At 42.7% G+C, this 25676-nt stretch overlaps 1 protein-coding gene across 2 annotated transcripts; it reads right to left on the bottom strand.

Annotated features, from left to right (window-relative positions):
* Positions 1-220: 220 nt before the first annotated feature.
* Positions 221-10119, bottom strand: LOC128350831 (tubulin alpha-3 chain). 2 transcript variants are annotated; one of them, XM_053309602.1, is made up of 5 exons: positions 9962-10119; positions 8626-8848; positions 6997-7145; positions 3532-4212; positions 221-1578 (listed from the first exon to the last, which is right to left on the bottom strand). In XM_053309602.1, the coding sequence occupies exons 1-5, from the start codon at positions 9962-9964 to the stop codon at positions 1282-1284; spliced, it is 1353 nt and encodes a 450-aa protein (XP_053165577.1). In that variant the 5' UTR covers positions 9965-10119; the 3' UTR covers positions 221-1281. The 2 variants fall into 2 exon arrangements, with proteins under 2 accessions (XP_053165577.1, XP_053165578.1); XM_053309603.1 differs by lacking the exon at positions 9962-10119 and adding an exon at positions 9341-9486.
* Between the last annotated feature and the right edge of the window lie 15557 nt (positions 10120-25676).

The following is a 25676-nucleotide window of genomic DNA, read 5'->3' as shown; positions in this document are numbered from 1 at the left end:
CTGGCAGATGATCAGAAAAACAGGGTTAAGAGAGTACTCACTCTCTTAACCTCATTTAAGAGGGTGGCTGGCGGGATTGGGTGCGATCCCATTGGTTCTCATGCATGGGCAACATCGGGCTAGCCTTTGCTAGCCTAGTTTTGCCTGCATGTGAGAACAGCCTCAATATCAACCTTCTGATATTCCATGTATTACAGAACAATGACCAGTACATCAAAAAGATTTTCAATTAAACATTTTATTAATTCAAATCTTTGGGTTCACAAATCTGTAAAAGATATGAAGGCATTAGTTTTTGTTACTGAAAGCCACTAAACAAGATATGGATGTCAAAGTTGTTCTATTGATACTACTGTTAGACATGGAGGATTTCACTATGTCCCTACACAAATCCACAGGTAAACTAATGTAAATATTTTCTTTTAACTTGCTTGAACTATAGACCCAAGATTGCTATTGCCACCAATCATGATCACTACTACATGAATCCTGGGCCTGAGACAGGCACCCATTTCTTTGTAAAATAATCCTGACTGGCTGAAATGATAAGTTTATGTTCCCTTCCTAAATCCTTTATTTCTTATTTTTATGATTAACTTATTTTAAAATTGACATGGACAAAGTCAATCTTCAGTTTTTATAGCTTTAAGTGTTCCATTTCCCCCCTCAAATAGAATAAATTATGCTCATGGTATTTTTCTAGTATGTTCCAAAAGTGTCCTCAATAAGAGTAAAGCCATAACAGCTTTTGTAAGATCAACCAATGATGAGGATGAACACAAGATTTTTCAGAAATAATGGGAGGTTTATTTTACTCATTCAGATTTAGTTAACTATAAATGGGCACATTTATTGAAATTATACTTGCCCAAAGCTCCAAGCACACAATGGAACAAATATGTCCTAGTGTATTTGTCATTTAAAGACACGCCTGCTAACAGTTAACACCAAGAAATATAGTAATGTGACTTCCTTAACTATAAATGTTCCATTGGTTTTCAAAAGACTTTTGTGGAAGGAGGGAAAGGAAGAAGAGAGGGTCAAATTTTTTTCCAGCAAATCCAAAGGAGCATATAGCATTTCACAAAATTATGTTTTATGCTTTTCTCAAAATAGATTGTTTGCAACTATTTATTCTAAGCAAGATTTTGTAAGATATTTTAAACAATTATGAAAACCAAACTGCTGGTAGAACATTTTAATGTTTATTTGAAACTGAACAAGTGAACTGAAGTATGACAGTATTTTTCAATGTTTTACCACCTGACATTACTTGTTTTTTCAATATTCTTCTCCTTCTTCAGCCTCTGCTTCCACAGAATCAACACCCACTTCTTCATAATCTTTCTCAAGGGCAGCTAGATCCTCTCGGGCTTCAGAAAATTCTCCTTCTTCCATACCTTCACCAACATACCAATGCACAAAAGCTCGCTTAGCATACATCAGATCAAATTTATGGTCAAGACGAGCCCAAGCTTCTGCAATTGCAGTTGTGTTACTCAGCATACACACAGCACGCTGCACCTTGGCCAAATCCCCTCCTGGCACTACTGTGGGTGGTTGGTAATTAATGCCCACCTAGAAGGAAAGACAATGAAACTGAAATTAAATCTTTAAAATCTGCTTTCTTAAGACACAGTGCTTCTTCTACTGGGCATACTACCCCTATAGGACAAGAAAAAGCCCTGTTTCTTCTCTGTTCCTCTCTGCAGCAGGCAGGCAAGGATATTAAAGAAAACAAATTAATAACAATCCAGATCTTGACTGAGTTGAACAGTACTAAGAGGGAGGTCTAGATGGAGATATGGGCAGGTGCATACCTCCCACTACCTGTAATGTCCTGTGTACTGCTTCTGCACACCAGAATGGGAGAAATACAGTGACACCATTAAGGTCTTTCTGCAAGTGGACATTGACTCATACACTGTGGAAAGCTCTGACTTGCAATGGAGTATTTGCACAATACACTAGAATGGCACACACTTGTGCAAGAGGGCCATTATTTCCAATGGCCCTCTGGTGTGGAACTGTGTTTGCTAAAATCTATTATCTTGTACAACAGCACAAATGCTCCATTGCTAGGCAGATGGAGTGTTGTATAGTAAGTGGTCCATTATGTCCTTATGCAGGGAAGGTTGCATGGATTTTTCTTAAGCTATTATAGATTCACTGGTAATACTACACAGGATTATCCAGTCATAATGTAGTCATTCACCAATGACTTTTCAGCCCAGAGAACCATGATATCATAAAGTACAATTCTGCTATCCTAGTTCATACTCTGCATTAATGCTGCTATTAGAAGCATTACTCTCTCAGAATCATATGCCATTAGGCATCATCAGGACCCCAACACCTGCTAGAAGCATGATGAAAGTATATCTATCAATGCTACTTAGTCTTATTTCCATGTACAGGTCACCCTATAGGTGGCAAACAAACAAGGTACAAATATTTTTCTTGCCAACATCATTCCAGTTTAGTATTCCAATTGCTTTTTACAATTCCCTACAACTATTTCTTCAAATACTGTATATTTGAAGAGAATATAGTAAAATATGAGTGTTGTGTAGGGATTGCTCTAAATTTGCCTCAGTTTGCACAGAAGTATGCCACAAAGGTGGAAGAGTTCATATTGAGCTCTCAGGGGTGTGCGTGCGTGCACACATGCGATGTCAGATATGATCATCTAGTTTATGGACTGCAGAGAACTGGACCTGGCAATCCTCTATCCCCATCCAAAAAGGTTATAAGCATTCTCTGACCAACAGCACCAATTATCTGTTCTGAAGAGGAGAAAGTATTTGTGTAAAATATGCTGCTGTGTGAGGTTTCTGGATAAGAATTTTAATAGCTTTCCAGTGAGGTTTGACAGATAAGGAGTCCTGGTAAACCAATTCAAATCCTTAAGTATTCTATGAAATGTATTGGGTAACCACAGGCCAATCACTATCCCTCAGCCTGACCTACAGTACGTATCAACATTGCTGTGAGGCCATGTATGCTACTTTGAGCTCCTTCAATGAAAGGTGGAACAAAAATGTGACAAGTAACAATAAGTTGTTTCATTTAGAAGACTGTCATCCTTTTACTTTGAGCGCTCAATGATTTTGAGACTAAGTCTATTCTAGTAATTAGTAAACACTATCTGAAAATACAACTTCTCTGTATGACTAATGCCTGCAAATAAGTACATTGGGAAAAATGAAGTGTAATATCTGACAAAAGGCAAGAAATGGTTAATGAATAGCTTTGAACTCAATAGTATTAATAGAAAGTGTGGGTCCTAAGTTATATGTTGATTGTTATCACAAATGAAAACAAGTTCCACCAAATGCACTGGAACTTACTGCCAAATTAAATGTGGTTAAGACTGGGTTGTTAAAATATAAATGGCAAGTGTGGAAATCAATACCAATTTTTCATTGACATATTATTTACAAGTTTAAACAAGAACATGTGGACAACATGTGCACCATGAAAACCAGTTACTACTGAGAACTACAAAACCAAAGTCACTTTTAAAAATACCTTGAATCCAGTTGGACACCAATCCACAAACTGAATGGTACGCTTTGTCTTGATAGTTGCAATAGCTGCATTGACATCTTTGGGGACAACATCGCCTCTATATAGCATACAACAGGCCATGTATTTGCCATGGCGAGGGTCACACTTTACCATCTGATTTGCTGGTTCAAAACAGGCATTAGTAATTTCAGCCACAGACAATTGCTCATGGTATGCCTTTTCAGCTGAAATAACAGGTGCATATGTTGCCAGAGGGAAATGGATTCGTGGGTATGGGACCAGATTGGTTTGAAATTCTGTCAGATCTACATTCAGAGCACCATCAAAACGGAGTGAAGCTGTGATGGATGAAACAATCTGACCAATGAGACGATTTAGGTTGGTGTAAGTAGGACGCTCAATGTCAAGATTACGGCGACATATATCGTAAATGGCTTCATTATCTACCATGAAGGCACAGTCAGAATGCTCCAATGTTGTGTGTGTGGTAAGGATGGAATTGTAAGGCTCCACTACAGCAGTAGATACTTGTGGAGCTGGGTAAATTGCAAACTCCAATTTGGACTTTTTGCCATAGTCAACTGAGAGTCTTTCCATGAGCAGAGATGCAAATCCAGAGCCAGTGCCTCCTCCAAAGCTATGGAAAATGAGGAAACCCTGAAGACCTGTGCAGAGATCAGCCTACAAATAACAAGAAACGAACCAAGTATTGTAGCATTACAATTATATATATTTAACATACAGCTTCTCCTTATACTTGTATTTGGCACTATGTGCATTTAAATATTAAAAGCTCCTTCCCTTTTAAAAATAAAGATTTTTTTAATTAAAGCAATCAAAATAGCTGGCTCCTTTCCTATGCCAAATAATCTGTGCTGGGGAAAGGAGAAAAGCTGGAGCCCTCATCACCAAATGGAACAAAACTTAACTAATATGCATACATTTTGGCATGAGAACAAGTGGAAGGAGATAACACACATCTCCTCCACTGAGAGAAATTACTCTTCATCCAGCACTATCATAATACACAGTCTGGAGAATACCTATGGATATTGATGCTAGTACAGCCTGTTTGGGGCTATGAACAGTACCCCACTATGTGATTTGGAACTACAGGCTTGCAGTCTCCATCTTGGCTAGGAGTTTATGGGACCAGATGCCCATATTTGGCAAAACTCTCAAGTTTGTTGCTTAGCACAAGCAAACATGGGGCAACCATTACCCAAGGTCAGCATAACAAGCGACTGCAAGATATAACTCTATGGCCTCTCTCTATTCAGAGAAGGGAGCTGGCTGAGCAGACATGAGTTAAGGAGAGACTATTTCTCAAGGGAACAGTAAAACACCCTTTTTGGCAAAAAGGATTAGTTTCACAAATCATCTTCACAGGAACTCAGTTGGCTGAGCATTCCTACCCCACCATCCCTGTGCTAATGGTCTGGCATGGACCAGAAGGAACAGTTGCTGGTATCAAAAGAATCATTATCTTGCCACCTGGAAGGTCTTCCTGGTGTGCAAGATAAGAGCTGAGCTCGCCCATACAATTTATTCAAACCATTTCATCTTAACGTTCATCAATATCACATCTTTGGGTGATTGAATCAAGCAATTTGAATTCTTTTGTCCACCAGATGTCAGCCACAACAGCAAAGAGGTGTGGACTGAAGGCATAAATTTGCCTATTTCTAGCCCAAATGCCAACAAACATTGTGCTCTGGCTTTAGCTATACCATCAGCTACAGCTTTTGCTCCAGTCTCAATTTCTGCCTGTGTCCCAGCCTTTGGTTTGGACCTGTCTCCAGACCCAAACCACACACCACGCTTGGCTGCCCTAGAGAATTGGACCCTGGATTCCCTACCACCTCTGGACTTTTCTTGGAACCAGATGCTATCCTGGTTTCATGGCTTGTGATTGGAACGCTTGCCTCTTCTTTTCCCTGCCTTCCTGCTTTGTGCCTGCAAGGAGATCCACCAATGCACGCTACCTGCAAGTGTGACCGACACACCACGGGATCTTGGACTGGTAATACTAATTGCCTATATTCCTAAATCTCCTCGTCCCCTTCTCTTTAATTCTAAAGCCGCTCTCCGGGCCTTTTCTTTATCCAGCCCTGCTCTGATTCGGTAATAATTCAAACCTTAAGCTAAACACCTCATCGTGAGATTCCAAACTAGCACCATTAGTTAATATTTTATTATCTCTCCACTTTGCCTGATCTTTTTCTTTTCCTGTACTCCAATAATACCTAAACAAATCTGATTATACATTTTCATCTCATTTTCCAGGCCAAAACTTTGCACAAATTTATCCTGTAACAGACTGTTCATGATAGTCTTGCTAGTTCCCCACACAAGCTCAAATGTAGTCTCAGGGCGTTCCACCAGGGCTCCAGAACAGTTCTGTTAATAATATGCAATAAAGAACCACTTTTCTGTAATGTCTAGCCTGCAGAACTTGTTTTATAGATTATTTTAATTCCATTCACACTCCCTCCCCCCACAATATTACAGCTGGAATGTACACACCCTGGATCTACCAAAATGCATAAAAATGTACATGTAGGAGGCCTTTTTAGTCCTCCTTTAAAAAGCAGGTGCTTGTGCCACACTGAAACCTGTTGATCCCAAATTAGTCACACTTTGTAAGCATGCACACAACCTCAGCCGCACACTCAGGAGGGCTGGGGGAAGGGCAGTTCGCCTGCCTTCCCTCGCAGATGAGCAGCAGCTGTCTTGGTTCCACCATATCACATGCCCACAAGAATGGCGGTGCCCCAAGCTGGAAATGGAAGTTGTCCTGCATCCCAATGTGCCCCGTGCCAGTAGCTGCTCTCAGTAAAGCAACTGCTACACTCAGCACAGCCACCTCTTTCCCCAGCTCGCTGCCACAAATGGCAGTGGGTCAGGGGGAAGCCCAACTACCTGGTGATGATTGCCCCGATGATCACGGATGAGGTAGAAAAAACCCAAGGCTCATTCTACTTCAGTAAAATGCTAGGTAGAAGAGGTGGGCTACCTCAATTGCAGCAGCTAGGAGTGGAGGGCTCTTAGCGCTCCAGATGACATGAGCTGCCTGGCACGGGGCACACTGCTTGTGTCTTTACAATAGCCTTTTTGAAGGGCAACTGGATCATATCATATTTATGGCTAGAATTCCAAATCTGGAAAGGTGGGGGAATGAAACTGAGTGATTTTCCTTTTTAACAGCAGTCATGCACCCCCACTTAAAGAATCCTTCACTGTGGCTGAAACTGAAGTCCTTTGGATTCCAACCCTTTAATGACACTTCCCAGGGAGCATATTTAAGAAAGCAATCTTATTTTTACAACAGAATCTTGTCTGTAGTACTGAAATATATAAATGAAGTCATTTCAACTCGTCTTACAAGTGCTAATTTATGTCAATTACCTTAATGAAAATCTACAGGCATGTTTAATACTAACCTTGCTATAAAAAATAACTTACCAACTTGCGAATGCGATCCAGCACTAGATCAACGATCTCTTTTCCAATGGTATAATGGCCTCTGGCATAATTGTTAGCTGCATCTTCTTTCCCAGTAATAAGTTGCTCAGGATGAAATAACTGCCTGTAAGTGCCTGTACGCACTTCATCTACAAATAATTAAAAACACAAAACCACCAATTAATGTCTATTTGAATCTGTGTTTGAAATTTCAGCTTTCTACAATTTGCCTTAAAATTATGTGCAATAAAACAGATGAGACAGATAACCTTCACAACACACATATTTTACAAAGGCTTTGTAAGGCCATCACTTATTTGTTGAAGGGGATATATTAATCTGCTAGTGAGTATTGTTCCAAAATGCAGTAAAAGTGAATAGTATTCTTTATCACTGATGCTCTATCATGGCATTTAAAAGAATAACTGCCAAGCTGTGTGTGAAACTATACTGGCACTACAAGACTTGTAGTACAATTTTGGATACTGCCCTTGCAATAAAAAAAAAATGTAATGTCAATCCAAATGTAGTTTTAGCTGAGGATTTAAGAAACTGAATTGATTTTGTTTTGGTTATTGAGTTCACTTTTACTTTTGCATTTTTTGGGGTGGGGTGGGGACATTGCCACAAGCAAACTAAGAAGGAACTGTTTAATATACCACCCAACTTGTTTGCTTTCAGTCCTGAACTTAAAACAATGGAGTTTTTATTATACAAATGGTTCATTCTACAATAATTTCTGAAAAGGCTCAGCACTACTACTTATGCAATAGCAAGCCAGTGCCAAGTCTCACAAAAAGCCTTATTCCTTACTCCCCAAGCATTTCTGAACTGGTGTACTGCAGGTCACTGGTCAGTGTGGCACACAGAATAGAAGATTTTGACTGCACTATTTGTACCCAGCAGCAACATATGCTATTGGGCCAGACAAGGAAAGAAGTAAAAATAAAACATAGTACTGCGGCTTTGCCACAGCCAAAAAAAGTGTGTGTTGGAGGGCAGCGTGTTCCAAACTGAAAAAGGTAGGGAGACACTGCAGCAGGGTTCACAAGAGAAAAGCAAATCCTCACTTGCAGGCTTCTCAAGTGCACCTGGTTGTGGCAGGTGCCTGCATGAAACAGGAAGCTGGTCTAGATGGGCCTGTGGCCTGATCCAGCAGGGCTTTACTTATGTTGAACGGAACTCAGAACAAATCACATCTGCTTCAAATAGAACAGAAACCTACTGGTTTTACAGAGCAGTAGTATAGGAGTAGATTCTATATTCAGTTCTGCATTAAAGAAGGCACACTGAAATGCACCTTTAGAAGTTAGTGCAATACTATACACAACAATAAAATAAGAACCAGCCCGCTGTACAGAAAGCCTAATTAAATCTCTACTGCAACATCCTGTTAAGGTTTCAATTATTTGCACATGTTCTTAGAAGTAAGGCACATTCAACTTAACAGGACTCACATACAGTCTTAGTTACAGGTGAACAAATTCAGTAAACTGGAAAACAAGTTTAATACAGCAGACTAAAAATTTATACTTTTTTACTGGCCCATTTCAATTTATTTTTAATCAATTTTCAAAATCTTGAATTTGACAAAGTGGAAGTTTTCTAAAATTCATATACAGTACATACCAACAACAGTTGGCTCAAGATCCACAAAGACAGCTCTAGGCACATGTTTGCCAGCTCCAGTTTCACTAAAAAAAGTGTTGAAGGAATCATCTCCACCTCCTATAGTTTTATCACTTGGCATCTGACCATCAGGTTGGATTCCATGTTCAAGACAATAAAGTTCCCAACAAGCATTACCAATCTGAACACCAGCCTGTCCAACATGGATGGAGATACACTCACGCTGTTAAAAAAATAAAAAATGAATGTTTTTTAAAACCTTTTCTCTTTAAGTATTAACTCCGACCAAAAATTCAGACTATCACAGATTATGATTACTAGGAAGCAAGCAATGTTTTTGATAATACTATAATTTTTCAACTTTTTCTTTTCAAATATACCAATATTTGCCTAACAGATTACTCTTCAGATTGAAGAGTATTAAGTAACATGGGATCTTTCAAGGCCTTTTAAAAAAACCCAACAATTTTACTGAAAGGCATTATGTGATTTACATCTCCACTCCCCCACTGGTTGGAGAAATGCGGGGGGCGGGGAGGGATGGAGAGAAAAGGAAGTAAGGCGAGGAAAGAAGAAAAGGAACACACACCTTTGTATCTATGGATATAGGTAGGTTTAAAAGGCTCTTATTATAGGCCTTTTTAATTAAAAAATGATCAATATACTGACGCCCACTATACTCTTACGCCAAAAGATTGAATTATACACTCATTACCTGCGATCTTTTCAGGACACTTTAGGCACGCATCCTGATTATGTACTCCCTTAGCTGTCAATAACTCCTCTGATCGCATGCCCCTATTTCGTGCTCGCTCCGATACTCAAGTTTTACTTCTCAACCACCCACCCCCAACCCGCTCGTTTCCACATCCGTCGATGACTGTGGCCTTGCTCCCCTTTCTGGTCCACGGCTCCACGCCCCCGCCCGGCGATTATGAGTTGGGCCCGTTTTCAGCTCCCACACTCGACCCGCATAACGAAAGTGCCCACAAGGGGAGACCAACCAACGCCAGCCGCAGCTTCGCGCCTTTCGAAAGTCAGGCGGCCATCGGCCTCCACAGGCACCCTACTGCACCGCCTTTCCTCCGTTGGCCGCGCGTGCAACACCATGTGGCGCGAGGAAGCCTGTGAGAACGGGCGGGAAGATCACGCGTTTTCGTTTCCGCTCTCGCCCCGTTCTTATCCCCACCATCTTTTCTCCCTCCGGACAGCGCTCCTGTACGAAGCGCCCTCCAAACCAAGGGCTTCAGGATCCGTTATCACCCGTTCCCTCTTGCCCCTCGATGTCTACACGGTTATTTCCCCAATCCCAGCCACAGAGGTTCCCGCTGCCCACCATAGCGCCTCGCGAAGACGACGAGTTTCACGGTCACAAGTCACGCGTTCTGCTTCCAACCCCGTCTGAAGGAGGCGTCAACTGTCGACGGTTACGGCAACTGCCCGCCGCGCGCCCTCTCTCGCAGCACACCACCCCATTGGTGGCGGCTGCTCCGGCGGTGCATGTTGATTGGTTATACGAGTTCTTTCCCCACGTGGAGAGTGAGAGAGTGTGCGTGTGTGTTTGTGGAGCGGGGGAAGGAGATAGGCCTCGAGTTATGTTTCTTTGTGGTGCCTTTGGGCGGGAAATGGGTTGGTTCATGAGGGCGAAGCTGAGGAACTCCGCCACAAGACCAGTTTACTAATAAAGACATTTTCATTTAAAAAATAATTCATTTGTGTATGCCTGATCACTGATCCTTTATGAATTGTTTCTCGAAGAATATACTTTTCCAGGTTCTTTTGACAGCCAAAATTATCAAGCTTTTACAACTCATGTTCATAATATGTATAAATCCCTGAGGAATTAGCTGGATTAGTCTATTACAGCAAACACAGCAGAGTCTTGTGATTCAAACTAGGGCTTAAGTTTTTGTGGATTTAGAGCCTATGGTATTCCATTGGATGAACACATGAAACTTGATTATACTGAATCAGAAATCCAAGTCTGTTTCTTCTCCACAGGATATAGGTTAAGAACATATGAGGACTGCTGGATGAGGCCATCTAGTTCAATATCTTGTTTCCAACAGTGGAGAGCTTCTGGGAAACTTACAAGCAAGTGCAGCCCCTCCTGGCTGGCTGTTTCCCACATTTTGTATACAAATATATTTGGACTTGAAGGTTCCACTTTCATATGGCAAAAGGCTGCAGTTGTCCTCTGAACTTTAATACTTTTGAAGAGCCATGAATTGTGGTCCACCTGCACACTACGCACAAGTTGTGTAACAAATGCCAATTACTTATTTTCTTCTTTTATGTTAGGGAATTGGGAAAAGCAGCTTCAAGAAGAGAGAGGAGGTGGTTTAATCCTTGCCTATCTCCTGCTTTTTCACCTCAGTTTCTTCCCATCCCCTACTATTTATTCCCTCCTCCTGCCAAGATTTTTGTATGGCTGATGTTCAGGAAAATCTGAATCCAAAGGTGGCAACAGTACCAAGTGTGTCCAAAAATCAATTGTCTTTTACATGTAAAGAATGGGATTTTATACATACAACAGTATTCAGATTTTTTTTTTCAAAGAAAGCATTAAAAATATCAAATATTTCCGTGTAAGTTTTCTTGCATTAACAGACTACCCTCTAGAATTTGATTTTTTAAATTTCTGAAAATATGAGAATATGTCATATTCTCATTAAAAATTAAAACAGCTTTCAAAATATATTTCTGGGGACAATAATACAAGGTGCTGGTTATAACCTCTAAAGCCCTAAACAGCTTAGGCTCCGGGTATTTAAAATAATGCCTTGGCCATGAACCCACCACCCATTGAGATCATCTGGAGAGGTTTGTCTGCAGTTGCCACGGGCTCATCGGGTGGCTGCTCAGAGATAGGCCTTCTCTGTTGCTGCCCCGAGACTTTGGAGTGCGCTCCCTGCTGAAATAGGAGCCTCTCCATCTCTGGCAGTTTTAAAAAGGCAATTAAGACACATTTGTTCACCCCAGCTTTTAATTAGATGTATAGTTTTTAATCGTTTTTTAACATAGTGTTAAATTTTAAATTATTTTAATGTGTTAACATTTTAATTTTGCTTTAATTTGTATTGTTTTATTGTAAACCGCCCAGAGACATACATTTTGGGAGGGATACAAATGTGTTATATAAATAAATAACCAAAGTTTTTATAAATATTTGCTAATGAACAAAATTGCACAACAAGAAAAAACACTCAGTAGTGCTGTCATGTGGAAAATGTGTATAACGTTTGACATGTTTTCTCTCTTCTTTGTCCAAGAACAGTTTTTATGCATGCCGCTAGGAGGAAGCCGAAACCACATTTAGAAAAGCTGCATGTGATTTAAAGGATGGCTTAAATAATGTTTTCTGCATACCAAAGTGGATTTAAAAAAAAAACCACTAGAACAATATTATTTTGATACAACTTGCAAATCTTCACCAATAATCAGAAGTAATTATTACAGAAAATTTCTTTGAAGCAAGAATGAGCATGATGCTATGTTCTGCAGAACTGATTAAACTGAAGGCAGTTTTCAAATCACACTTTCATCCTAAACAGAATTACTGGATAACATCCTGACTAAATTGCTCAAAGGAAGTCTTATTGAAATTAAGTAGTCCTTTGTTTAAAGTAATTCCTGCGTTATATACCGCATTTCAGGTGAACTTCCCAAAGTGGTTTACATAAAAGCATCAATAATTGAGTAACTTAGTCTGAATTTTAGCCACTATCGCGTGTGAACCACCCTAGCCTGCTGGCTGAAACCAGTTCTCTGTGCTAATATAAACATTCCTTCTGCAACTGACAGCTCATTTTCTCAACATTTGCCAGTAGTTATTAATACAATATTTTATTTTATTCATTTTAAATCTAAATATTGCCTCATTGTCATTATATGGCCTGATTTTCAGGGCCTTTGATGGACCTCCCATTTCTTTTGTTTCTTGCTATTAGGGGCTAGAGATCCCTGCTGATGAGTTAAGGGAGCAGAGGAAAGGATTGCAACCAGATTTTGGTAACTGGAAGAGAGCAAGATCGTTAGCTCCCCGGGGTAAGCTTGCTCCACCAGCTTCCTGCTGGCTAATATACAATTGCTGCCAGCCAACATAACTGCCAATTACTATTTTATTATTTTTTAATACTTATATAAAACCTTTTGTTTAAAATAGCCTCAAGATATTTTAACATATTACAGTGTATTAAAACAAAATAAGCAAATAAAAAATGTGGAAAACTGTTTAAAACTCCATAAAATACCATATAAATACACAGAAAGCATATAGCAAGTTTTCTTATTTTCCAAAGGGTAGCCTGAATAAAACAGTCTTAACTTGCCTCTGGAAGGCAAGGAGAGAAGTGAGGGAGCAGATCTCTGTAGGGAGGGAATTCCATAGCCTGGGGGCAATCACAGAGAAGGCCTATGTGTGGGTGTATAGATGGATGTTTCACAAGATCACCAAGCAAATGTTAAATATAGTTATATAGATAGAAAGATAGATAGAGATAGATATAGATTTATTTATTTACATTTATAAACCGCCCCATCCAAAGGCTCTGGGCGGTGTACAATAACTTAAAAAACAACAACATAAAACCCAGAACTAAAACAATACTAAAACAATATAAAAACAATTCAAAAATGATTAAAACTATTTTAAACCAATTAAAATACTTTTAAAAACAACAACACCTTATAAGCCTTGGAAGGCCAGGCCAAATAAGGTAAGGACCTGCATCCTTACTTTTAAAGGTGCCACTCGCCGCCGCCACCCTGGCTAATCCGCAGACTGCGGACCTGTCCGAATTCAGACCAGTACTCGAAATGCGACCCATGCATACCGTGCTGCGCCTAGGCATTATAGGGGGCCAGACCTGAAGGGATTTGGAGCCCCCCACGTGAGCCCCCCCAATTTAGGAAACATTTTTTTCTTTTGGAAAAAAGAATTCTGAAGGCAGGAATTATGAAGGCAGGCAAGACTACAACACCTGGGGCTTTTTAGTTTAGAAAAAAGACGACTGCGGGGAGACATGATAGAGGTCTATAAAATCATGCATGGCGTGGAGAAAGTGGAGAGAGAGAGATTCTTTTCCCTCTCACACAACACTAGAACCAGGGGTCACTCCATGAAATTGATTGCCAGGAGGTCTAGGACCAACAATCGGAAGTACTTTTTCACACAACGCGTGATCTACTTGTGGAACTCTCTGCCACAGGATGTGGTGACAGCCGACAACCTGGATGGTTTTAAGAGGGATTTGGATGACTTCATGGCGGAGTGGTCTATCAATGGCTACTAGTCGGAGGGCTGTGGGCCACCTCCAGCCTCAAAGGCAGGATGCCTCTGAGTACCAGTTGCAGGGCAGTAATGGCAGGACAGAGGGCACGCCCTCAACTCCTGTCTGAGGCTTCCAGTGGCATCTGGTGGGCCACTGTGCGAAACAGGATGCTGGACTAGATGGGCCTTGGGCCTGATCCAGCAGGGCTGTTCTTATGTTCACTGACCTGCCACTCTCCTGTCCCCGGGGGCCTCCAAAGACTCAAAATATGCTGGGGTGGGGCCTCCAAATACCCTGGGGAGCTTGCCTGCAGCCCTCCGCCATGCCTGATCCCACCACGCTGATTTCTCTCTTTTTGCCATTGTGCGGGGGGGGAGGTTGAGAGCCTCAGCCGAGCGGGCCTCTGTGGTGGCGGCAGGAGCAGCAGCTAAGCCAATGGTCCTGGCCTGATCCTGGATAGAGGCTGCCTGAGCAGGCAAGCCACTTCTACGTACCTGCACAGTGTGAGTCGTGAGCCTCACAAGCACGTGATGTCATGTGTTTGTGACTCTTGCGACTCATACAAAGAGCGCCGCTGCGTTAATACCCCTACTGGGCAGTTTACAGCAACATAAACAAATTAAAACAGAAATTAAAACCTTAAAACAAGTCTAGTTAAAAGGTTTGGGTGAATTAATGTTTCTTTAGATACTTTTTAGAAGTTGTCAGAGATGGAGAGGAGCCTCTCTTCTTTCAGCAGGAATCACATTCCAGAGTCTCAGGGCGGCAACAGAGAAGTCCCTGTGTAGCCACCAGATTATCTCAGTGGGGTGAGATCATGGAATAGTGGTATTGTGGGTAATATTGTGCACAGGGAAGTTGTGCACAGTCTAAAGATACTTAGTGTGGGTTCAGATGTGATGTAGGCACCTGAAGTTGCCTTCACTCTGGGAGCACAAGCTACCCCCCATCCCTGTCTGTCTCTCTACCTCCATTGTAGCTTCCCATATATTGAGACTGATAGTGTTGCCTGAATCCACTAATCGTAGCATATCATGTCCTCAGAGAACCTGATATCTATCACTTGCATGAAATCTCAGTTACAGATGTTGGTTTCCCTGAGGGAAGTAAGGCAGGATATGCCGAATCTGGTTGCATTTTGGGGCCGGAATCTGGGCCGGATTAAGCTAGTGTGGGGCCTGTAGCATATGTTATGAAGGGGCCCCAAATTAAAAAAAAATGCACATAAATATTGAAACATAAATTATTTACTTTCATAGTAAAGTAATTCAATTTTTTCATTTGCCTAGTGCCCCCCAACCAACCGGCCCATGCCTCCACTCAGCTGAGCTAGCCAGCCAACAAACTTTGCAAAAAACCCCCCCCCCAACTTTTGTGTTCAATCTGTAGTGCTGTGCAGAGAGACAGGAGTCACGGCAGGAGCTGGAGGGCTGAGAGCCTGAGCCCACTTCTCACTCAGCACTCTCTTTTCCCCATTCTACACATACCTGGCCCGCCTGGCAGCAGCAGCCCCAGCTCTTTGGATTTGGTGCGGGGTGGTGGTTAGTGGGTTCAGCAGCAGCACACCCTGCGAGAATGGCAGTGGTGGGTAGACATGCTCTTCTTGAGCATAAAGTGTGGTGCATGGTCACTGGTTACAGGTGTCCCGCGCGCACGCGAGAAGCACCCACGGAGGGAACGGCTATGGGCGCGATCACAAGCAAGTGTGCGGTGCGTGCATCGTTGAATATAGGAGGAGTATGTGCCAGTGCCGTGTGCGAGCAGTGTCACAGGCATGAGGAGGGAGTGCGCGCCGCACAGGGCGGCTGCCTGCATACTTATCAGCCCCAGCCACGAGAAGCACATGGGCAAAGGCAAGGCAGGCAGCCAATTAGAATCAATCAGGCAGTCACTCAGTGGCACTGCCGCAGCAAACTCGGGAGGGACTGGGACTCTCCTCACTGCCTGCTGCTGCCCATTCTCGTCTCCCGACAGGAGACGAGAATGGGCAGTAGCAAGCAATGAGGAGAGTCAGCACGCAGAGGCAGAGCACCAAATACAGAGGGCAGATGTTCAAGCCAGGCATGTGTCGCAGGCATGAGGAGGAGCGCACGCCGCGCGGGACAGTCACAGGCTATGTAGTTATAGGTTGTTAATTATTAGGCCACTGGAAGAGTGCTGTGCTGGGACTGGATATAGACAGCTGCTCTCCCTTTGTTTAAGACCACTTTAAAAGGATCCACCACTTTAAGAGGTGCCTCTTTGCTCAGGTTTGCAGTTAGCAGCCTTAAACTAGAAGTGTGAAAGTTTTCCACCTCAGGGGGTGGAACCCTGTTCCACCTTAAGGCTGAATGCAGAGAGAGGAGCTCTGATAAATTCTGCTGCTCCTCAAAGTTATGGAGTGGAGTCTCCTCTCCTACACATGGGATATGTGTGTCTTAAGCTGCCAATCCAGAGGCAATGGGGGGGGGGGAGGGGAGAAGAAGGAGGAGGGATTCCTTCAGTCCAGAAGCAAAATTTGCAGGGCTGGCACAGCTTTCCAGATTATTATTACATTTATATCCCGCTCTTCCTCCAGGAGCCCAGAGCAGTGTACTACATACTTAAGTTTTTCTTTCACAACAACCCTGTGAAGTAGGCTAGGCTGAGAGAGAAGTGACTGGCCCAGAGTCACCCAGCTAGTATCATGGCTGAATGGGGATTTGAACTTGGGTCTCCCCTGGTCCTAGTCCAGCACTCTAACCTGTTCCTTTCAACAAGCCACAAGGGAGGGGCTGCCCGTGACCCTCAGCCCCAATTAAGAAAACAAGGATGGGGTTATCTGATCAGATCACCTTACTGGTCTACAAACACAGAGGAATAATAGCTCGGATTTCCCGCATTCTCAGCAGAGACTGTAAGGTTTCTAGATCAATCCTTGCTGGTTTTGATGGGTCAACTCTTTGCCTTCCAGCTTCCACTTAGCACCCCCACTGAGTTTCTTTCTAAAGTGAAGCCCCAAACCTTTTTCTTTCTTTCCTGAATTACAAAAAGGACTAACTGGACCAGAAGAGTCTCTCTCTCTCTCTCTCTCTCACACACACACACACACACAGAGCTGCAGAAGCTCTATCATTCACACTACTCTAGGAGTAATTAACTCCTTTGGAGTTATTTTCACAAAGAGAAAGGGGGTGGGGAACAAAACTCTGAATGTTTAAATTAAAAGGTTCTCAGGAATTCTGTACTTTGAGAAATCTGAACCTATTAGCAATTTTGGCACACAACAGTGGATGTTTGATTCCAATGTGTGCAGAACATATTGGATCCCAGCAGCCATCACATTAAAAGGTCCATTTGACAATATTAAGAATATATGTTTAACCTCTTGTGCAAGCCTGACAGGAAGGCAGATGTATATTTAAAATAGTTGATGCATTGCAAATGAATGTGATTATGATGAGGTGCGTTAGCAACTTACATAAAAACAGAAGTATCCAAAAGACAATCTTTTGGCAGGAGGCACAGCCTCTTTCAATCTAAATTACACTAACATGCTTAATATTAAAAGGAGGAAATGCACAAATCATTCAGTGCAACCCTAAGCATGTTTACTCAGAAGTAAGTCCCACTGAACTCAATGAGCTTTACTCTCTGGTAAGAGTGTTTGGGTTTGCAGCCTCCATTTATCTTTGGACAATTTCAATGGGCATCCCAATGTAAAGCTAATGAAGTTGGCAACGCAACAGTAGTTATTTCAGTTCTATCTAGAGGAGAGGAAAGGAGCTCAGCTTAAATCTGGCAGTTCCTTGAAAAGCAATGATCACAAATTCCCTCCCAACAGCATGAGATACTAAAGGAGGATATAAGTGACCTTACCCAACAAGACCGTAATATAATCTCCCTCCAAGCTCCCCTCAATTGATCCACTAAACTTTGAGACTCCTCTTGCCGTGCATCTGAGTTACTTCCGGCTTTCTTTTTCCTCTCAAAGGTACACATTCTCATTGTTTATCTTTACCCTCTCCCAGTCAGTCAGAAAACGCTGGCATTGCAACATTCAACTAGCATCTTCTTTAGCTTCCTTTCGGCATTAATAGTTGGTTGTTTTTTAATCTAAACTGCTTTTTTTTCTTTTGCTCCCTCTGTGTACGTTTTTAAAAACTTTTACAGTTTAAACAAATAAGGACCAACTCCCTGGCGATTAAGTTATCTTTGAGACCCCTTTGCAAGCTATCTGTTCCTATTGTTGTTCTTACTACTCCCTCCTTAACATAGCTGCTTAACATAATAGATAACCCAATCAACACCATGGTGCCAGGAAGACCTTGCTTAAAAGCCCTTGAGCGATGCGGAGATGAGAATGGGCAGCAGCAGGCAATGAGGAGAATCAGCAGAGAGCAGAAAGAAGGGGCAGACATTCAAGCCAGGTGTGTGGGGCCCTAGAAAATGCGGGGCCTGTAGCAAATGCTACATTTGCTACTATGTTAATCTGGCTCTGGTAACAGGAAGAGACCGGTTCAACAAAGGTACAGGCAGGAAGAAGGAAGGGACTCTGCCCCCAGTTAAGATAACAAATAGGCAAATGCTAGTGCCACCTACTGGCTGGACATATTACAACAACATTTCCACACATCTTCCCCCATTTCTTAAACTGACAACAATTATTTTACTGATCTTGAAACCTCAGGGGTTTCCGGATAATTTGACCAGAACGAGTAGTGAGCTGAATACTGGTATCATTGTCATTTTTGGTGGCTGGCCCCAGTATAGTCCCTATAGAGGAACTTGGGGTTCCAGGTGCTGTTTTCTCATCCTCAGCCGGCAGGGGCTGCATGGATCGGGGGCCGCGCAGCCCCCGGAAGTTCCAGGATGCCCCACACGAGTGCACTGGGCATCCTGGAGAGACCCCCAAGCCCGTGAGGCTGCTTGCAGCCTCCCAGCTGGGGGTCTACTCATGTGTCGTCACGCACCGTGGCATTGCACACCCCATCTGTGAGTGTAGCACGATGAGCAGGGCTTCAGCCTGGATCATCCTTCCCCAGCTCTGAGAAAAGAGACTGTGTGCACGATATCAGTGTCTATCATCTAGGAAGACATGTCCTGGCATTTTTAGCCTACGTTCCAGTATGAACCAAATCAGGTACAGTTTAGGTACACATAGAGGCACCTCAGCAGTGTATTTTGTGATGATGTCATCCATCCCAATTCTAGATGGCAGACGTGTACACTTTTGAGATGTGTACAATTTGAACCAAATTTGTTACAACTGTAGAGACACATAGGAATGCCTCAATGGCATAGTTTGTGATGATGTCATCCACCTCTATTCAAGATGGTGGATGTGTGAATGTTTGAGGTGCAAATGAGTTAACTTGTGAACTGCCTAACTGATTTGAACCAAGTTTGCTAGAAGCATAGGGACACATAAGGACACTTCAAGATCATAGTTTGTAATAATGTCATCCACCCTGATTTAAGATGGCGGACATGTGAATGTTTGAGTGCAATTGGGAACCAATTTGGACCAAATTTGGTACAGTTTTAGGGACACTTACAGACCCCTCATAGTTTGTGATGATGTCATCTACCCCAATTGAAGATGGCGGAAGCATGGACGTTTGAGGCGCAAGTGGGAGAACTTGTGAACTGCCTAATTGATTTGGACCAAATTTAGTCCATTTGTATGGATAGTGAAAGGAAAGTAGGCAGATTAGTTCTTTCTTACTAGAACAACTTGTTCTTTTTGCAATCAGTCACTGCTTTTGAGGATTTGTATTATACTGCCAATGTGGTGCAGATGAGAAAAGTGTAGAATCTGAAGCTGAGAGACAAAGTTTATTTATTGTTGAGCCATGGGATGCCTTGGGTAAATCAGCATCAATCAAGCTAAGATTCCCACCAATAAAATTGTTATAATGGGCATTTACTTCATAAGGGCTTCCTGAGAGTGAACAAGATATATAAGGTATATACATATGTAAAATAAAAATAAATAAACAACAGTTATGCAGAACAGTTCAGTTATGCAGGACAGATGCAGAACAGTTCAGTTGGATATCATCATTTGTCCAAACAGTGGTCCTGGATCTACCAGTAGGTCACAGGAAGAAGTGCTGTATAGACATTAATGTGGGATTAATGTACAAAGTGGCTGACATACAGAGCAAGGATGCACCAATGCAGCAAGAAAGCAGCCTGATAGATAGCAGCCTGACATCGGATTATGTCCACCCCTTCCCTAGGAAGCCCTCTGTGCCACCCAAAACTATGTCTCTGTGGGTTGCAGCAGTTGTAAACTGCCTGGATGGTATTTTTTAACAAAAGGAGGTACATAAGTATTTGGAAAATTGGCTGACATACTGTGTAACACCATTTCCAATGGTCGTCAATTGCACAGCTGCGTTTGCACCATTTTTGTGTTTAGTGACTAGTTCTCTTGCTCACCTGCATGACTATTGATGTTGCAAAGCACACGTAACATTGCACAGTATTTCAGCCACTAATCAATAAACCTTACTGTCTAGCATATTTAGAATACTTGGTAGACTGGCATTTTCAGAGTTTCACAGGTCCATGTATCTCAACTGTGTTCAAGCAAGTGACCAAAGGCAGTTTATAGAAAAGGAGCTTCCAAGACATTTATTTAGAACAGCTGCTGCATACACAGAACTGTAAGAATGCACTGAACACATTGAGAATAGACTGTGGTACTAGGTAGTTTCTCATCTGTGGTACTGCTCTTCCTGCCCCTGAGAAGTTTCATTTTCTTGATTCATTGAATTTCTGTGTGGGAAAGCTTTGACAATATACATATGAGGCTAGTAAAAAAAATGCACTTAGACCAAAGAAACCCAGATGAGTGGCAGATTCAGTAGGCAGGCACTCCACAGAAAGCAGCACACAAAGAGAATTATAAATAATACAAAACTAGCTGATCTGGCGCAGACCATCTGTGCCCCTAGTTCTCCCTGTCATTTCTTCACCCTCCCTTCAGCCCCAGTCCATTCTCCTTTCCCCCACTCCCTTTAACCCCAGTCCATTCTCCATCCTCCCCGCTCCCTTCAACCCCAGTCTGTTCTTCATCCTTCCCCACTCCTTTCAGCCCCAGTCCGTTCTGTACTTGGCTTTCCTTTCCCTCCCTCCCCGCCAGCCGGCCGCTGCTGCCATTTTCTCCCCATACCCATCGCTGTCCCCCAGGCAGCTGCTCGCAAACTCTCATGAGAGTTGCCATGCATGGGATTCGCGACAGGTACGTTTAGGAGAATTAGATAGATAGATAGATAGATAGATAGATAGATAGATAGATAGATAGATAGATAGATAAACACCTAACAATCAAACAGCAAGACAAAACAGAAAAACTGCCCATCAATAGCTAGATCCTTAGCATAAACAGAAAAAGCAACAGGCATGCAAATGATAAGCTTTCCCACTCATACTATACATCCTCTTTCTGAAAGGAAGCGGCCAACGTAGTGTTCCTTTTTGTGATTTTCTAAATGTCACTGTCTATTGTGGCTGGGGTGTGTGGAAAGCCAGAAAGATGCTGCTGACAAAGAAAAAAAAATCCCCCACTATGCTTTACATTATTACATGTACATTATCAGAGCTGATGTCTAACTTGTCCATACTAAAGAGTAAACACTGAGCGAGAGAACAATCCAGATGGGAACTGTGGCATGTGAGGAGGCTTTAACCATTCGCTCCTGCCACAGTCCCAATCTAGACTGCCCTACCCCCACAGCTATTTGCTCTCAGGACAAAGGGTCCCATTTCAATATTTTGTTTGCCTAATCAAATGCATTGAGGTCGTTCACATGACTGGACAGGGTGGTGGGTGGGGGTGGAGTGTGGAAGGCTGGTCAAACTCACCTTCCCTCCAGGCAATGGCTGCAAAGTTGCTGAGAGTGCAGAGTGTGCATCCAGACAATCTGCACTGCATGCCTGCAGCATGGAGCTCTGGGAGCCAGGACGATGCATCCCAGCCTCCGGAGATACCGCAATTCACCGCCTGACATGCACAGTGCACTGGGGGTTTCCTCCAGGAGATGGGCACTCTAGGTGCCCTTCTCTGTGTCCACTGGGGCTAAACATAGCCCCAGCGCACACACAATCCTAGAGGCTGGGTTAAGGGCTCAGTCCTGGGTTGTGGGGTCAGTCCCAGAGCCCAGGTTAATGGCCCAGTCTTAACCCTGACTAAGAGCTGGGCTACAAAGCAGGGCTAGACAGTGCTGCCCTGCTGGGATTGGGCCCAATCCCGGTGGTCCTCACATGCAGCTTAACCCAATCTCTGAGTTAAGCGTGTGCATGAGAATAGCCTCATTGGTTGACTGGAAAATGTTTTTGTGATACTGTCATATTTTTTCAGTTCTGTTTACAATATGGAAGTAAAAACTGCAGATCAGTTGGGATCCAGAGCTGTGGTCTGAACGCACATGATGATGATGAGTACATGATGCAACACATGATGAATACACGAGATGCACATGATGAGCACAATGCAACACATAATGAGCACAGGACGCAGCCAACTTGCTGAAACCAAGTAGGTGTGAGCCTGGTTGTTTGGATAGGTGACCTGGGAATTCCACATACACCATCTAGAGCTCCATCATGGAAGAACAGTGGGATAGAAATTTATCTGAAGCTAGACTAGAGTGCCAATGGAGAAAGACTCGGCCCAGATTACAACATAGAGAACATTTTAAGATCTATGCTCTGGCAATACATGCATCAAAGAAGTTCTTTTCTGTCTGCATTACATCTACAAATTCATATCCAGCAATGTTTTGTCTAGGGTTGTGAGATGGCCAGTACATGCCCCCTCCCCCTTGAATTCAAATCTGGAACCATTGGTTACGCGCTGTGATGCTCTTAATAATTATTTTGTATCTCTCATATTTGGATTCTTCAATTATGGCAGAATCTATTACGGAGGTGTACAGCAACTCCTCTTAAGGAACTAGACTGGATGACTTTCAGCTTGTGATTCCTGAGGAAGTGGACAGGCTGCTTTGGACTGTGTGTGTTGGAAGTTGGGATTAGGTGGTACTGTTTTACAGTGGTTCCACTCCTACCTCTTGGGCAGATTCCAGATGATGTCTCTTGGAGACTGTTGCTCTTCATAGCGAGAGCTACTGTATGGAGTTCTGTAAGGTTCCATACTGTCTCTATTGCTTTTTAATATCTACATGAAATCATTGGGAGAGATCACCAGGTGATTTGGTGCAGAGTGTTACCAATATGTTGATGACATGCAATCTCTTTCTCCCTTCAGCTTCATCAGGAAATGGCATAACTTCCCTAATTGCCTGCCTGGAGGTGGTAATGGGCTGGATGAAAGATAAGAAACTGAGGTTAAATCCAGATAAGGTGGAGGGACAAATAATGGGGGGTTGGGACTCGAGGGATGGTTTAGATCTGCCTGTTCTGGATGAGGTTACATTCCCCCAGAAAAAAAACAAGTATGTAGCTTGGGAATACACCTGGTTTCTGAGGCTGGGGAAGTGGCCAGGAGTGCTTTCTATGAGCTTCATCTAATACATCAACTATGCCCATTTCTAAAGGGAAAAGACCTTAAAACAGTGGTACATATGCTGGTAACCTCCAAGCTAGATTTCTGTAACACACTGAGTGTGGGGCAGCCTTTGTATGTAGTCCGGCAACTGCAATTGGTTCAGAATGCAGCAGCCAGATTGGTCTCTAAGGGGACTCAAGAGACCATATAACACTAATTTTAAAAGAACTCCACTGGCTGCTGCTATGTCTCCGAGCAAAATACAAACTGCTATTACCTATAAGCCCTTAACAACTTGGGTCCAGATTATCCAAAGGAGCATCTTCTCTGTCATGAACCCCACCACTTACTGAGATCATTTGGGGAGGTCCGGTTACAGTTGCCACCAGTGCGATTGGTGGTGATGTAGGACTTAGCCTGCTCTATAGCTGCTCCAGGGCTTTGGAATGTGCTCCCTGTCATTGTAAGAGCTTCTCCATCTCTGTCTGCATTCAAAAAAATAGTTTAAGATAGACCTGTTCTCTCCGGCCTTTTGTTAAAACAATTTTCTAAAACTTTTAATTGTTTTATTGTGTTTTATTCCACTGTTTTTAAATCATTGTAAACCACCTTGAGATGCATGTTTAAGGTGGCTTATTAAATTAAATAAATTGATGGCCACTGAGAAAATGGCTGAAGGAAATATGCCACATGTTCTAGGGACAACAGGAGTCCTGTGCTGTTGGTATCACTGGGTGAGGTAGTCACACAAGGAAGATTTGGGAGGCTGTGAATTAGGGAACACAAAGTGTGGCCAAGAACCTGGAGTAAGGGAGGCCGGGATTCGACATTTTCTGGAACTTATCCGCTAGGTCTCTGGGGTATCCCTTAGATACCATATTATGCCTGTACTTAAACAGTTGTGCTGGCTGCCAATACGTTTCGGGCACAAAGTGCTGGTTATCACCTTTAAAGCCCTGAATGGCTTAGGTGTGGATAACCTTATGGAGCGCCTTCTTCTGTATGATCCCCACAGCATGTTAAGGTCATCTGAGGAGGTCTAGCTCCAGTTACCATCAGTACATCTGGTTGCAACTCGGAACCAGGCCTTCTCTGTAGCTGTTCCTGGGCAGTGGAATGCACTCCCGGCAGAAATTCGTAATTTGAATTTATTATTGGCCTTCAGGAGAGCCCTAAAACCTATTTGTTTGGTCTGGCCTTCCAGGGTTTTTAAACTGCTTTTAAATGTTCTTAACTGTTTTAATGATTTTAAACTGCTTTTAAATTTGTTTTGGTAATGATTGTTTTAAATGATTGTTTGTGGGGTTTTGTTTTGTTTTTGTTTTTGTGCATCACCCAGAGCCTTTGGATGGAGCAGTATAAAAAGAAAGAAAGAAAGAAAGAAAGAAAGCAAGTAAGCAAGCAAGCAAGCAAGCCAGGTCACTCCTCTCTTTTAGCCTTTAAAACCTTATTGAAGACATTTCTTTTCCGCCAGGCATTTGCCCTTTAAAATATATTTAAAAATAAATAAAAATATCTGATGCTATTCTTGTTTTGTACACCACCCTGAGTCTGTGGATTGGGTGGTATATTAAATCTTTTAATAAATAGAATAAAATAAATTTTATACTCATAATAACCTTGTGAAGTAAATTAGACTGTGAGACAGTGAATTGCCCAAAGCTCTACAATGAGCTTCATAGCTGAAAATTTGAAGGGTTGTTTTTTCATGCACAGTCCATCTTGCTGTTTCAGGGATAGTATCAGATTGACATTGTTGGGCAGCTTACTAAGGGCTCACTGCCAGTCCCTGAGACCATCTCTGTGCCCATAGCCTTTGTGTACTCATGATGAAGTGACTCTTTCAGGGCCCACTTACGTAGGAGAAGAAGGCCCACGAAGAGCAAATCCCCGAAGCCTCCCTGAAACGTGGAGCTGGCTCTCCTCTGTTTACTATCTCTGGTTACAGCAGAGACAGAGGTGAGACAGCACAGCCCGCCAGGAGGTTTTTCACACATGGCGTTTAGTCTTCATCCTCTCCTGAATGGAGGCTGCAAGTCAACATATCAGTTGGATTAACCCCGAAGTCCCTGCAAGCTATCAGGGACCAGTACACAACTGACTCTGCTTTTCTCCGAATTACTGTAAAAATTACTGCACATTCTAGCTTAGCCCAAATTATGTCCAGGGTTAAAAAATCCTCTATTTTCGGCAGCTTTTCTTTGAAAACCCGAGCTTTCTTGAATGCCGTGGGACTTCTCCTTTGATATATAGATTGGCCATTGGCAATAATTTGTGTTAAGGTCTGCTCTGAGTGATTT

The sequence above is a fragment of the Hemicordylus capensis genome, chromosome 3 (assembly GCF_027244095.1).
Source record: "Hemicordylus capensis ecotype Gifberg chromosome 3, rHemCap1.1.pri, whole genome shotgun sequence".
NCBI lineage: Eukaryota > Metazoa > Chordata > Lepidosauria > Squamata > Cordylidae > Hemicordylus > Hemicordylus capensis.
The sequence above is the reverse complement of the archived record's forward strand: the minus strand, read 5'-3'. Positions and strand labels throughout refer to the sequence as shown.